General features: G+C 36.5%; 2 protein-coding genes across 6 annotated transcripts in view; one reads left to right on the forward strand and one right to left on the reverse strand.

Annotated features, from left to right (window-relative positions):
* The window catches only part of dock1 (dedicator of cytokinesis 1), a 557,290-nt gene that overhangs the window by 232,717 nt on the left and 309,170 nt on the right, over positions 1-15,403 (forward strand). The window lies entirely within an intron of this gene.
* Positions 1-15,403, reverse strand: part of insyn2a (inhibitory synaptic factor 2A) — a 71,972-nt gene that overhangs the window by 39,252 nt on the left and 17,317 nt on the right. For all 5 annotated transcript variants that reach the window (XR_010004581.1, XM_062976065.1, XM_062976066.1 and 2 more), the window contains one exon: positions 5,300-6,503. Coding sequence is in view for 4 of the 5 variants with exons in the window: in XM_062976066.1 (XP_062832136.1) it covers positions 5,300-6,503 (1,204 nt within the window). In the remaining variant the exon portion in view is untranslated. The remainder of the gene's footprint in view (positions 1-5,299; positions 6,504-15,403) is intronic.

A 15,403-nucleotide genomic window follows, 5' to 3' on the forward strand; every position in this document is an offset into this window, starting at 1 on the left:
TAGATGTTGAAGGGAGACACACATTCAACAGAAAGAGAATCAAGAGAAAAATCAGTTCGCACCATTAAAGGCCCTTCCACACAGCCATATAGCCGAGAATATCAAGGCAGACAATCCCATACTATCTGCTTTGAACTGGGTTATCTGAGTCCATACTGCCATATATTCCAGTTCAAAGCAGAAAATGTGAGTTTTTATTCAGCTGTGTGGAAGGGGTCTAAGACAATTAAAGATCTGAATTAGAATTTAAAGCATATAACCATTAGGTTATATCATCTTAATGCTATATAGGGCATGTTCAGATATCAAGGTAAGCCTGAGTTCTGCAGCAACCCTTGCTTTCCATGGATGCTATCTCACACTACTGATTGCTTCCATTTGCAGAGGAAGCAGACACACATGCTCTTGTTAACTTGTCTGCATATAAATTTCAATTTCACATATATGTCTCTTTGAAGTGTTGAAACTATTCACTGAGACTAGTTTACTATGGTTCACATCAACCTTGGCTTTAACTTTGTTAATCTTACTTGGATATGCCCTATGTTAGTGATTTTTTTAAGGCTTCTATTTTGTCATGTTGACTTTTCTACCAATAAAGATGGATATCTCTGTAAAATACATGTATGTGTGCAAGTGTTTCTGGGGAACATTCTAGTTTTTGTTTCATATGGAGCATTAGCCTAATATATTAGGTTTTACTAGCACTGTGCATGAACTGAGAACCCATTGAACCACTTTCTTTAGTTTTAGAGTATGTATAAAGATATGTTTTAATACTAAAATCTATCTATCTTCCCCAAAACATCTACTTGGATCTAACAATAATTATCTATGAGAAAGCACAATACACAACTGTCAACATTGGTATACATAGTACAGAAGATAAATGGAATAGTCCACACATGACTGCCTCATCTTGAGTGCTAGAAATGTTTGTATGTGTCATTTGTGTTATTCTAAGCTTCAGAAATCAGTTAGAAGTGAGAGTAAAGCCTTTTCTCTTCTCTGGAGGATGAGAGATGCACCACTCTCATCAGACTAAAATGCCAGCACATTAGAGATGAGCTGGGATCATTTGTGGAACTGCACAATAACCACAAAATAATGGCAAATCCTCTTGTTTTGTGAAATCACTTTGGCTAATGCTATTTTCTATCTACATTCTTTGTCTACTGTTTAGATCTCTTTTCTCTGTTGTTTGATCAACTCTGAACACTGTCAACCTCACTCCTGAATACAACACCAACCTTCTAATCCTAGTTGTTGTGTGCCTTCATTTCTGATTTATGGAGACCTTATGTCAAACCTATCATAGGATTTGTTTAGAGGGGGGTTGCCTTTGCCTCCTTCTGAGTCTGAAAGAGTTTGGAGCTGAAAGAGAAGGTCAGACAGTGTGCTTTCATGGCTTCAGACTATGGTTTTCTAGTGTTCTAATCCAACATTCAAATCACTACAACCACACTGGCTTTCTTCTAAACCTAGACATTGGTGAAGAAGACACTGCTAATGTGGTGAACTAAACACGAGTTTTTAATTATATGGAATTTTATAATGTAGTTCATATAGGAGAAGTGTGTACTTTGTACAACCAGCTAATGGTGCTTTTCAAAATGTTTTAAAGGTAAGTACATTTTTAAAATTACTTTAAAGGGGAAACAAACAGTTAAAATTGTCAGAATTTTACAGAAATAGTGGTAGTTTTTGGGGCCTTGTGACTAACTATAGCAAATTCTTTTTAATTGAAATGTCCCAGAATTTGTGTTTAGAGCTAATATTCAGGCAGAATTGGCATTGACATTTGATATCAATTGCTCAGCGTAATGGACTGGTAAATACTGTGCTAGTCTAAACATCTGTTAGTTTTACATAATTTTTGTAGACTTATACATTTATGGAAAAGTTACAATAAAGTTGCAAAGCCTAAGTCTACATGAGCTGCTAAATCTTTAATTACGTTCCCATTTTCATTTCAAAAAATATATTTCTTGTTGTATTCTATTATCCCATTTATCATCCCTTTGCTAATAACTAAAACGAATCTGGGTTTTCCTGGCTAATTCCTAACACCCTCCGCCAATTGCTTTGAAAAAAAACCCGTACAAAATACCAATAAGGTACTGCCCAAGTTCTACTATCAGTAATAGAAGTTGTTTCACAGGCTGACCCCTAAGTTCCATTAGGTTGATGGCAACAAGTAAAAGTACTTTTTAATAATGACTCCTCTGTGAAGGAGTTGTATTTGGCTCCTTGACAGGTAGTTTTTAATTAGTCTTGAGATGCAGAATAAATCTTGCTAAGGAAATTCTATGATTTAATCATCATAACAGCATATAATCAATAACAACATATAATGTCTAGTGAAGATCAGCTATTTTTCTTTTATTAATTAGGGAATCCCCCCCCCCCAAATTTGGCAATAAGACCATAGTTATAAGATGTCTTGACCAGAAAGGCTTGACAGGTAATAACCTCTTTTCTTCATTCATCCAGATGTTGTAAGCAGTGAAATCTTTGTCAGCTTGTATTTGCTGGTACTGTGACTGTACATAATGGGGTGCTGGTGGGATGGGGTAAAGAGGGCTACAGTTTCAAATAGCTTAATTTATTGTACCCTGTGATGGAGCCTACCTGTGATGACAGGATAACACAAATAAATAAATAAATAAAATCTGGATAATATTTTACACTTTAAAAGGCTGGGGGAGGCAGTTATCCATGCTACAGGTACAATCTTAAGGAAGTTATATACACTTTCCTCTGGACAGATATGGATAGTATTTCAAATTGAGTTAGTATGCAGTATCTTCAAAAACAGTTTGGAAACTAATGTTGATCCATCAAATCTATTTTTGTTTAATTAAGATTGGTTACAATCTAAGTGAATGCAAAGTAACTTTTTGCCCCACAGATGTTGGTCTATAATTTCCATTTGCCCTAGCCAGAATAGCCCACCATGAGAGATAATATACATTGCCATCCAGCAATATCCTTGAATTTAAGAACAGACTGTTTCCATACAGAACTTTAGAAACTATCCTGAAAATCCTGGTCTCTCTACCTCAGATAGAGATAAAGTAATGCTAAACTACTGATTTGGTATACCGTGTATGAGATAGGGCCTTCTTAATAGTAGTGCCACAGCTTCTCCTTCGGCAGTATCTTGGCAGAAGTCCATGAGGGTTCAGTTTTGTTGGCTTATAGACAGGATCTGGAATGCTTTAACTTTGTCTTTATCTATTTTGACACTTCTTTAAACTATTATACAATTTGATTGCCAACTTTAAGCAGTTCATGTGTTAAAATTGGTGTTTCAAAGTTTGTAATTTGTAATTTTATTCTATCTATAAGCAGAAGATTGTGCCTGGGCATCATAATAATAATATAGAGATATTATTATCATAAATAGTATTATTCATCTGAAAGGTCTTTTAAAGCTTAATTCTTTAATTAGAATTAGGAAACACAGTTTTGATCTTTTAATGGAGAACTCTAGACATTAAAATTCAAATTGTGAAGAAGCAGTTGCAGTGATTTTACTAATGATGTATTATTTGATCACTGGTAAATTATAATTTACTTTGCATATGCATATGGTCAGTTTGGGAATCTTTCATCACATGACTAAATTGACAATAAGGCTAACTTTATAATGTACACTCCCATAGCATGATCAGATGTGTGATAGAGGTTGTGATGAAAGAAACTCAAATTTCCTCATCTGATGAATCCCTGTTGAACAAATCAGGTTTCTATTATTAACAATCAGAAAGCATAACATTTTATAAGAATGATGTGTGGGCATTATGTTTAATGCTCAATAGTTCAATCCTTTATATATACATTGCAAAATAATGGCACTTAGTCCAGTGGGTATTGCTCACAGTTAAGTGGTTAAATGATTAAAGCCTAACTAGTTCTTAAAATTTTGGTTGATCTTAATAATATCAAAGAAAACTGTCTTCAGATTTTCTGAAAAATCTAACAGCATTGCTCCTGTTGTAGAAACAGGAAGGTTGATATGATGAGACACTGAATCAATTAAAAGCAATGAATAATTATTGACATAGAATGCAAACAAATAATATTCACATTTTAAAAACTACAAGCAACTGAAATTAATATTTTTGTATGTAAAACTGTGTGCCTGATCTGAGCTTCATGAATACTGCAGGATTTGAATTTAAATAAATGCTGTAAAACTTTTGGGCTATCTCATTAATATATTTATAAATTTATTCCAGAGAACAACTTGTTTCCATTTTTGCAAAGGATTCTATATTTAATGTATACACTGCTTACTTGCTCACATAGGGCTAGAATAGCACCAGAAGCTATGAACAAAGCATATTGATAATTTCAGAGCAGTGGAAGGAGTCAAAGGGTGATGTTTACAGGAGTGGGAGAAATGAAGGCTATGCAAAGCAGTTGGAAAGTATGGAGGTGTTGGAAGCACAGAGTCATTAATCTGAGAAGTGTATGTATGCCAGACTGCAAGTATTGAATTAACTGGCAAATGACGACAATGCATCTTGAAAGGGGTGAAAGAGGAGAATGCTCGTGAGATGCCAAAAGCACAAAAGTTGCATTTATTGGATAAAGGCTTAATTAGCTGACTCTCAGTAAATAGCTATGCTTTTACAAATAGAACTGAGTAACACATCTATAAAAAATGACATAACAAAAGCAGGACAACGTATATGAAATATTCTCTGCATTCCATTTTAGCTGGATGACATTGCTATATATTTTGTTTTGATTTTACCATTTAGTTTCCTAGCTGCCTTCTCTGTTTTTAAGGAATGAAACAAAGATTTATTGGATACTTCAATGACACTGACATTGCTGACTTTAAAATTACCCTGTGATGTAAGAAGAATATGCAAAATAATGATCTTTTAATTTTAATATTCTTTGAAAGCAGTTATGTTGTCTATGGCATGCTTTTTAGCAGCAGTTGCATTAAAAACTAAGGTATTATATGTGTATTAGAAACAAAATGAAACACAGTGAAGGTCATTACAGCATTAGAGTGCTAGTGTCAAGTAGACAATGAATTATGTATAGCATGTAAGGTAGTGAATCGAGAATAATTATTTCAACAAAATAATCCAAATGAATATGGCAACATAACGCAGATGCAGATAAATCTACTGCTATAGCCGTTCTGACACTTTTGAGAGTAACAGTGTTAGGGCACAAACCTATAGCTGAAGCTATGAATTACTTAGCAAAATGCATGCATATGAATTAACAAATGAGATTATCTTACATATGAAAGATTCCAAAATCAGCTTACCCTTCTCTGTGAGCTTCTCCTTTTTCCAGTTCTTGAATAACTCCCAGCAAGACCTTTATGGTTTCCTGACTTGAACTGATCAAGTTCTCCATCATCTGCAGCTGTGCTTTCAAGTCTACCACTTCTGTGTGAGGCACGATTTGTTGACATCCTTCACTCACAGCAACTGCTGTCTGACAAGGCTGTTTTCCTTCCATAGGTGACACATGTATTTGAAGGGTCTGTTCATTACATTCAGTTGATTGGCACTGTGCCTGCATTGAACAGGCCTGAGCTGCACTTACGGCTTGTGATTGCAGACCATTAAGATGCACTGTTCTTTTTTTGTCCTCCTCGGCTGGACACAGAAACCAGTCATTCCCTGCTGCTGCAGAATTTTGCAGGTCAGTCTGTGAGGCGTGTGAACTGGATGCAGGCAAGTAGACAGAAGCTACTTCTGTCTTGAACACTTTTCCATGGGTCGATAGATTAGCCTCCTCACTATCCAACAGCCCAGTGTGGTGTTTTGCTTTGTCATGCAGCTGGTAATCAGGCTCTTCTAAAACAGAAGCTGCTGAGTTTTGAAGAGAAGGAGGTTCTTTAGTACAGCTGTGCAAATCAGTGCTTTTACATGTCTCAGAACAGTTGTCACTAGAAGGCTGCTCTATTGCATTCATGCGTTCATTAGTATGTGAAATAAACTCCGCTGTCACAAATCCAGTGACTTTCTTGCTACAGTGAGCAGCCTCCCCTGAGATGTTGCTGTCCTTATCTTTAACATCTATTAAGAATCCATTGTTTTGACTGGGGAAAGTATCAACAGAAGCTATGCTTTTGATGATGCTTCCCTTTTTCCGGTCCAAAGGGAATGTCTGGTAACACTTTTTAAGTTCAGGCGAAGTCTGAACTCCTGTACTTTTAGTAACATTAGGGATTGACCTCCGGGCAGGCACTGTCATATATTTCCGGTAAGCTGCTCTGTAAGAGAGAGACTTTGATTCCTTTTTATCAATTTGTTGTAAAGTAGAGAGTTGTTTGTCCCTCTGCTCATTTTGAGCCTCGCAGATGTCTTTGAATCTCACCTGCAGGGCTTTGTTTCTTTTCTTGATTTGCCGGTTGGGATCCAGTGCATATTTCATCTCTAAGGCAAGTGATGTTGCTGGATCAACTTCGCTTTCAGAGGTTGTAAGCAAGCACTTGCTGGATTCCTTACTCCCCATGGCTCCTGTATTCAAAAACAGTGTTTAAGAATTATTTTATGATACTAAATATGTATGTAATCCAAATAGAGGAAACTAGAAAATAAAAATGGTTTGGGACATCTATTGAAAAAGCATCTGGCCATAATTTCTTTTGGATTTCCCTTCTATATTATCAGTGAACATTAGTGTCATTTCATAGGTAATGCCTGATGTGAATCTAGAAAATTAGAAATTTCAGTTCAGCTGACTCCTGGCTACAGATGAATAATACTGTCTTGATTACAGTAATAAAACGTAGTATTTGCCTACCCGTTTGAAGTATTTGCCTACCTGTTTGCCTACCAAGTATTTTTACATGCCATTATCTGGGGAAACTTTTACAGTACCCCATATGATGACTTATTTTATTTGGTACAGCATGATAGGCACAGATGTAATGTGATTCAAAGTCCTGCTCAGCCATAGGTGACCTTTCAGTCAGTCAGCAATCTCGGGGCAACTTCTCACACAAGTTGATTGTGAATATAGAAGTGAAAATGCCTATAAGCTACAATGTTAGTCAATGAATCCATGCATGGTGTTTCCCATTTAAATAGATTTGGCAGTTCCTGCTCATACATATGTTAGTGAGAGTACTGGAATCTAGACATGTTCATTGCACCTGTTTTGCACTCCATACTTTATGTAGTATGGGAGCAGTAATAATTTCCATCTTAAAGGATAGTCATGAAGAAGACTTACACCATAACTATAAAGATTATGGACCAATGATATAAAATGATGTTATTTATTTTAAAAATTAAAGTTCTGCCTCCCAAGTGGGAATAGAGTGGCCATGGTCCTTGGGCGGGTCTACACAGGCACATAACCCATAGCCAAGCTATCTTGCTGAATGCTGGATTGGCCCTGGGTATGGTCCACAGAGGGACTCATGCTGCTGCGGAGGTGGAGGGGAGTACTTACTGCACCTCTCAGTGGCCATCCTCAGTTTCTCCCCTGTTGTGACAGTCTCTACTTGTACATTGATATCATGGCCCGAGGCCGCCATGAAATGGAGGGTGGTGGAAGGGGACAATCATCCCACGTCTCAAGGGCGCCCAACTCCAGGAAACATGGAATGACAGTGGGGACAGTTGCTGACAGTTATTTGGGAACCAGCCCAGCTGTTCTAACAAGCCCTATGTCTGAGGAAAATCCAATTTCTGTGGCAGAATTCAGATTTACCTCGACTTTATCTAATGCGTTTGTGCTGTCGTGTCTGGGCATGGCCCCATGTAAGCCGCCCCGAGTCCCTCGGGGAGATGGGGCGGGATATAAGAATAAAATTATTATTATTATTATTATTATTATTATTATTATTATTATTATTATTATTATGTTTTGTTTGGCTGCTGAAGGGCTGATCCTCCTGTACACCAAACTAAGTAATCAGTGTAGATGGGATCCTTTTTATGGGAGACTAGCTGTGCCTGGCCACGCGTTGCTGTGGCGAAGTATGGTGGTATGGGAAATAAAGTATTGAGGAATTGGTGGTAGTTAAGGTAAAGGGTAAAGGTTTTACCTTACATTAAGTCCATTATAAATGGGTTATATAGCTATGTGGAAGGGCCTTGAGTCTACACTGACATATAATCCAGTTAAAATCAGATAATCTATATTTTATAGGCAGTGTGGAAGAGGCCTAAATGAGGCCTAACTCTGCCTGTCCCCTGGACTGAGTGGGTTGCTAGGAGACCAAGTGGGCAGAGCTTAGCCTTCTAACTGGCAGCAATTGGATAAAAACAATTCTTCCTCTCCCTCTAATTAGGACTTTATTTTTGTTTTCTTTTTGTTGTATGAATGTAGAGGCATGGATAATGGGTTATGCTGCCAAGTTTAGTGTTTCTGGGATATGTAGTTTTTTTTTTCCCTAGGCCGAAATTTCATTACCCTATATATATATATATATATATATATATATATATATATATGAGATTCAGAACATCTGGATGATCAAACACTTAGAACTACTGCCTTTAAGGGTCTTTATTAAGTCCTGAATACAGCTAACTATATGGCATTTTTGATGACTGTATACTAAACAGCTAAAGAGATTACACAGAACACTTAAATACCTTGCTTTAAAACCTAAGTGTTTTAGTATGACCAAAAATGCATGTATGGATACTTATTTTGTAGTAGAAGTAAAACTAAATGAGGTTTATTTGTGTGATGCATCATCTTGACAGAAATAATTTAAAGGAATATGTTAATATGCTTAAACAGTCATCCCGATTTTAAAAGCCTTCCTGTTTCCCTTCAAGCTAAAGTAATGGTTCTGAAACTATGCATCTTGTTAATTGTTTACATGGCAATGTAACCAAAGAAACAATGCCCAGGAGGAGAAAAATATTATAATATTTTGCCTATTGTCTCTAGTTAAACTATATTTTTATTAAATAGCCAAATCTAAATATGGAACTTTTAGTTATAAATAACATGAATATGAAATTTTGTGGTGAAAGTTTAATAGTCATATTGTGTTCAATTATTAAGAGTAACTAAAGTGTAACATGTGGATGCTTTGCTCCATTCAGGGAATACTTGGAGGGTCAAACCTTAGTTTATTATGCTGCATCACAGCTGGTACATGGCAAATGTGATTACTGAAGTAAGAAAAAAAGTGTTACTGCGCTACAGTGTATAAGTTGAGAATTCAGCCATACTTGATTTCTTATTCATGATTTATGATTATATGGAACACATGGGGAGGGGAAAGTGTCATTCAAAATTATAGAAAGTAAACACAGTGGGTTAAACCGCTGAGCTGTTTAACTTGCTGATCGAAAGGTCAACAGTTCCGGGGAGCGGGGTGAGTTCTCACTGTTAGCCCCAGCATCTGTCAACCTAGCAGTTTGAAAACATGTAAATATGAGTAGATCAATAGGTACCGCTCTGGTGGGAAAGTAACAGTGCTCCATGTAGTCATACTGGCCAAATGACCTTGGAGGTGTCTACAGACAATGCTGGCTCTTTGGCTTAGAAATGGAGATGAGCACCAACCCCCAGAGTCGGTCAGGGGAAAACCTTTACCTTAAACTTTTCCAATTTTAATGGAGAGTAACATTCCAAAATAAAATAGAAAGCATAATAAAGATCAGTGAAATCTGGGGAGGTGGGCAGTTTTTTTTTTTTAAATCTCTAAGAAAAAGGGCATCACAGATAAACTATACCCTGGAATTTAAAATACTACCTGGGACAACCAAAATCTTGTTAAGAAGGAACACCTTTGGAAAAACGATTAAAAGGACATGGAGTGGCCATATAAATTATCTATGTGTATGTTTGTGTGTAAAAACAAATGGTGAGAACAAGTGAAGGATCTCTGCTTTATGTCTTCAAAAAGTCAGTTTATCTGATCATTTTTTATTTTCTCTTAAATGAAACAATACTACTGGAATGTTAAAAAAGAAGAAAAGCTCGCCTATCCACGAAACAAGAGTAGAGGATAAAATGGTGGATAAGTTGACTGGATAAAAAAAGAAGCAGAATGCTTTTAAGATTAACCCTACGTAAGCAAACCATTAGGTACTTGCTTGTATCCTCCGAAGATTGATCCAGCAACTTTATGTCCTTGAAGATGAAATATGCATTGGATCTCAACCAGCATACCAAGAGAATAAGCTCATGAGGCTCACAGTTCACAAACTTCATTTATTTTGGCCAAACCGAAAATACTGAATACATTCCAACAGGCCTTCCAAAAAGAGATCCCTTTCAAACTTAGTTATTTATATTCATTTGCTTTCTTTGCCTATGCATTTTACCTTTACTAAATCTACCTGCATCAACTATTGTCATCTGCTTTAGTAAGATACACATATTCAGATACAACAATCATTTGTAATATATTTTTCTTGGATATAGCATTTTTTGAATAAGGACTTCAAGAATGCTTTAGCACAGAAAAAAGTCAAAACGTCCTAGGAACACTTATGTAATTCCTGTTTTATGCAAGGAAAACAGGCAAGAGATTATGAACCTCTACAGTAAAACGAGACAGCTATTCTCATAAGTAGTGAAAAGTACAAGCTTTTTATTGCAGTTTTCTGATTCTGATGTTGCAGTTAAAAAAGCAAAATACTAATGTTTGAGTTTAAAACTAAGTCCTTAATACAATTGTTAGTCCCAGTAGATCAGACCCATTGAGTCAGCAAAATATACTCAAGCATTGATTAAATGTAATAAATGTTATTAATGAATTCCTAAGTATTAATATAATACATAGTATTCATTCATTCATTGACAAGTATTGAATTACCAAGATCCCACTGATTTATTGAGTCTAGGCTAACAGACACTAACAACTGGATTTAGGCACATTATTAATACTGCTCAAAGGAAGGGTGAAAATGATATTGTGTCACAAAGCAGAGTAAATGCAACACTGGAATCATATTTACATCTCTTTTTTCGTGTCAGGAGCGACTTGAGAGACTGCAAGTCACTTCTGGTGTGAGAGAATTGGCCGTCTGCAAGGACGTTGCCCAGGGGATGCCTGGATGTTTGATGTTTTACCATCCTTGTAGGAGGCTTCCCTCATGTCCCGCATGGGGAGCTGGAGCTGACAGAGGGAGCTCACTCACTCTCTCTGGATTTGAACTGCCAACCTGTCAGTCAGCAGTCTTGCCAGCACAAGGGTTTAACCCATTGCGCCATCAGGAGCTCTCTAACAGACAATAAATGAGGAATTCAGAAATTGGTGTCCTTATTATATTAGGTTGAATGATTTTTGGGGGGCGAACAAATGAATTCTTTACATATTGTTTCAGGTTTATGAGTTGCCTTTTACTCTATAGAGAAAATAAATTATGCTCTCACACTTTTATGTCTTCACAGGATCATTAGGATCCTGTAACTTGTCTCATTAGCAAATTTTAGAGTGGCAGATTGTAGGACAACTTCAGAAGATGTCAACAACTTTGTAGATTTAGTGATAAAGTGCTAAGGTAGCATGCTATTTTTGTTGACATGATAACTCACAATGAAATGTCAATTTAATTACACTTGTGATAGAATTATTGATAACACATTGATAATATTTAGGAGACTAATACAATGATGATTATCTTTATTACAACCCTCTGCTAAAATGGTAAGCATATATTACACCGGCCAATACACTTTTTGGTGCTTCAAATGTTAGCCCTGTTTCTGAGTATATTTGACCTGCGGATTCCAAAAATGGCACCTGTTTCCCCCTATCAGCACCAGTTTTTTAGTTACAGAACATATACCATATACCAGTCACCATATGCTCACCTACAAAAAAACCACGATAGCTATAGCTGAGAAACTAGAGCAGATGCAGTCTATCCAATGCAATTTTCCAAATCAGCACCCCAAATAACCCCGGGAACAAGACACCAAGAACTGGGGCTGTATTATGAAATATTTGAAAGATGTATTGTAATATTGATTTTTGTTACACCTTTTGACTTTACCATGGGTTTAGAGAGCTTCAATATAGCCTCAGGTATTGCTGTCATTATGACATGATGCTGCTAAGAATTCACCCTGGTAGTTTAAATAGTTAAGTTTCCAATATGAAGACGTGAGATGTATAATGGAGATTAGGCACCAATTTGTCTCTTCGTTCTCCACATTGTACTTTTTGCATGAATAGTTTTTCTGAGTGAATAAAAGGCATATGCTCTGCTCAGTCATGTGGAACAGAGTCAAGAATAACAATGATGAAAACAATAATGAAAATTGTTAATTAAGCAATTCCTTTGTAATGGAAAATTGGTGGTTCAGACTTTGTGACTTGTATTATGTTAAAACCCATGGGAACCCATAGATTTCTTGCTATTAAATTGTATCTAGAAAAGTTGACTATTATGGCAGGAAAATTCCAAATGGAATCAAGGGAGTTGTAGTTTGCAAGGTCTTTACCCTTCTCTGCCAAAGAGTGCTTGTGTCTCATCAAACTACAATTCCCAGGATTCCATAGCATTGGGCCATGCCAATTAAAGTGTTGTCAAGCTGAATTAATTCTACAGTGTAGATGTACCTTCAGCCTCTATCTGTCTGTATATCTATTTTAATTTTTTGTATTTTTTTTGCTAAGGAAGAATAATGTACAAAAATAAAATATAAATCAAAGTTCTTTATGTTTTGATATATGGTAGTGCACTAACAAAAAGAAAAAGCCCCAGGACTTTGAACATGTTTAATATAAACTACTGGGATTTAGGTTATGAACTTTTTGGAATTCATGCCCAGCCCTAAAATGATGATTGAATAATAATTAGGAGATAACACTTTGCATATGCAGATTGTGATGTGTGTGACAGAGACTATCGGAGTGAGGTTCATGCATATTGAATTAAAATGTTCCACTGAACAGTATTAAATACTTTGTTAAAGAACTAAGCACTTTATACCACAGGTCCATTCCTTGACATATCCAGTTAAACAGTTTATGTTACAGCAAAAGGCTTCTGCCTGAAACCCTAAGCATCAAGTAGGATTAAGGATTACTAGCTAGAGATAGAGAAAAAGCATCTGACCTAGAAGCTTTCATGTCAATATTCGGGGTTTTTGAAATTTGGAGTAGGATGCCAAAGTGGTGATGTTTAGCTCTACTTCTTGTTAAGTGTTGGCTGGGGATTTCCAAGTTTGGGGTCAGTAGCTGGATACTATATTGGGCTGTATGAAGATTTATGGATTGATGGTTCTCAAATCTGGAAAGTGGGTAAGCTCCCCGTCTCAGATGAGCAGGTATATAACTCTTAAAGCTTTGTCTCTGGAGATTCAGGTAGACTTGGAACGTCTGGGTCCATCTCTGGCCTGTCCATCAGGGGTAATTTAACCACAGTAATTCATGTATTGTTAATTTGCCAGTGAGACTTCTGCAATGCACTCTGTGTGGTGCTGCCCTTGAAAACATGGAAACTTCAGCTAATGCATAATGCAGCAACTAGACTGTTGATCAGAACACCATAGAAAACTCATATAATACTGGTTTTAAAGGAATTGCACTAGTTGCCATTATACTTCCAGTTGAATTCAAGGTGTTAATAATGACATTTTGCATCCCAAATGGCTGTGAACTGTTGCAGGAGCACCTCTTTCTCTCTCTGTATGCCTGTTCAGGAACTGAGATTGGCTGGAGATGTTTTTCTGTATCTCATCCATCAGAGTAATATGCTATGTTGCACCCAATTATGGAATACTCTCCCTTTGGAGGCCCAACTGGTGCCAATATTATAGCCATTACATTGCCAAAAAGGTTTTGTTTTTTGGGCTTAACTGATGTTACAAAAATCCTCATATGTAACTGGTTTTAGATATTTTAAAATATTTGAACCTGTTCTAATTAGATTTTTAAAAGATTTTAATTTTTTAAATATTTTATTTATCGTTTTAGAAGTGAACTAAGGGTACAGTTGTAATGTATTTAAAAACACAAACAAAGTTAAAAACTTGGCATTATACTAAATGTCCTTTGACCAGTGGCTGGCCACTTGGAGTGCCTCTGGTGTTTCTATAAGAAGGTCCTCTATTATGCATGTGGCAGGGCTCAGGCTGCATTGTAATAGGTGGTCTGTGGTTTGCTCTTCTCCATGCTTGGTTGCTGTTTAATATGCTTCATTCATATTAGCCAGGTTTGATTTATTATGCATTGCCTAGGGATCCTTAGGTAAAGAGGGGTTTCTAAATATTTTAATAAATCAATAAATAAAAACCAATTTCCTAAATGTTTATAAGAAATCCTACTCTACATTATTAGATTATATTATACTATTGCACATACATTAGTGCCTATTCATATTATCTACATTGTAGTGACAATTAGCAGGGGTGGGTGGGTTTTGCACCATTTCCTTCTATTATTATTTCCTTTTTGTGCAGAAAAGTTTCATCTCGATCTTTAAAAAGTGAAGGAGGCAATGTAGCAAAAATGTAGCAAAAAGGACAACAACACCCTCAAGATTGTTCAGGGTACTATTGCTTATATTATGGGAAGAAAAAAATGACTCCCAAATTCTGATATTTGCTACTCTTTTCTATTGCTGGTAATAATCTAATTAACACTATTACTTAGATTTGATAGCCAAACTCTTTTTAAACCATACCTTGTCTAATTTATTTCATTTTTGGCCAAATAAATATATCTGCAAGGTATGAACAAATTATACCACCATCATACTTTGCAGATATATTTATTTGGCCAGAAATGAAATAAATTAGACAAGGTATGGTTTAAAAAAAAAGTATGAACAAATTATACCACCATCATAGGAGCCTCCAGTGGTCTAGGGGATAAAAGCCTCGTGACTTGAAGGTTGGGTTGCTGACCTGAAGGCTGTCAGGTTCGAATCCCACCCAGGGAGAGCGCGGATGAGCTCCCTCTATCAGCTCCAGCTCCATGCGGGGACATGAGAGAAGCCTCCCACAAGGATGGTAAAATATCAAAAACATCCGAGCGTCCCCTGGGCAACGTCCTTGCAGGCGGCCAATTCTCTCACTCCAGAAGCAACTCCGGTTGCCCCTGACATGAAAAACTAAACAAAAAAACCCCACCATCATGCTTTACTCACTGAGACATTTAAAAACAGAAAACAGTCACAAGGATACACTCACCCCTTGTGCTTTCCTATCTTATGGGGAATATCTGAGAGAGACTGTAATGGCTTTGAGCTCAATTCCATTAACAGTTCTCTGTATGCTGGAAAACTAGGGCCTCGGGGGTGAAATATTAGGATATACAATGTTGTCTTGGAATGGCATAGTGATTGACATGATAAATAGTCCTCAAAATGTCCAATTTATTTGTGTCATCAATGTGTCTTCAATTCTTTTCTTTTACACCTTTACTTTGATTGAATTCTCTAGTCCACTTAGGTTGAGAACTGGGATAATTCATATCTACTTCTTC

Source organism: Anolis carolinensis, chromosome 3 (genome assembly GCF_035594765.1).
Source record: "Anolis carolinensis isolate JA03-04 chromosome 3, rAnoCar3.1.pri, whole genome shotgun sequence".
In the NCBI taxonomy this organism is placed as follows: domain Eukaryota; kingdom Metazoa; phylum Chordata; class Lepidosauria; order Squamata; family Dactyloidae; genus Anolis; species Anolis carolinensis.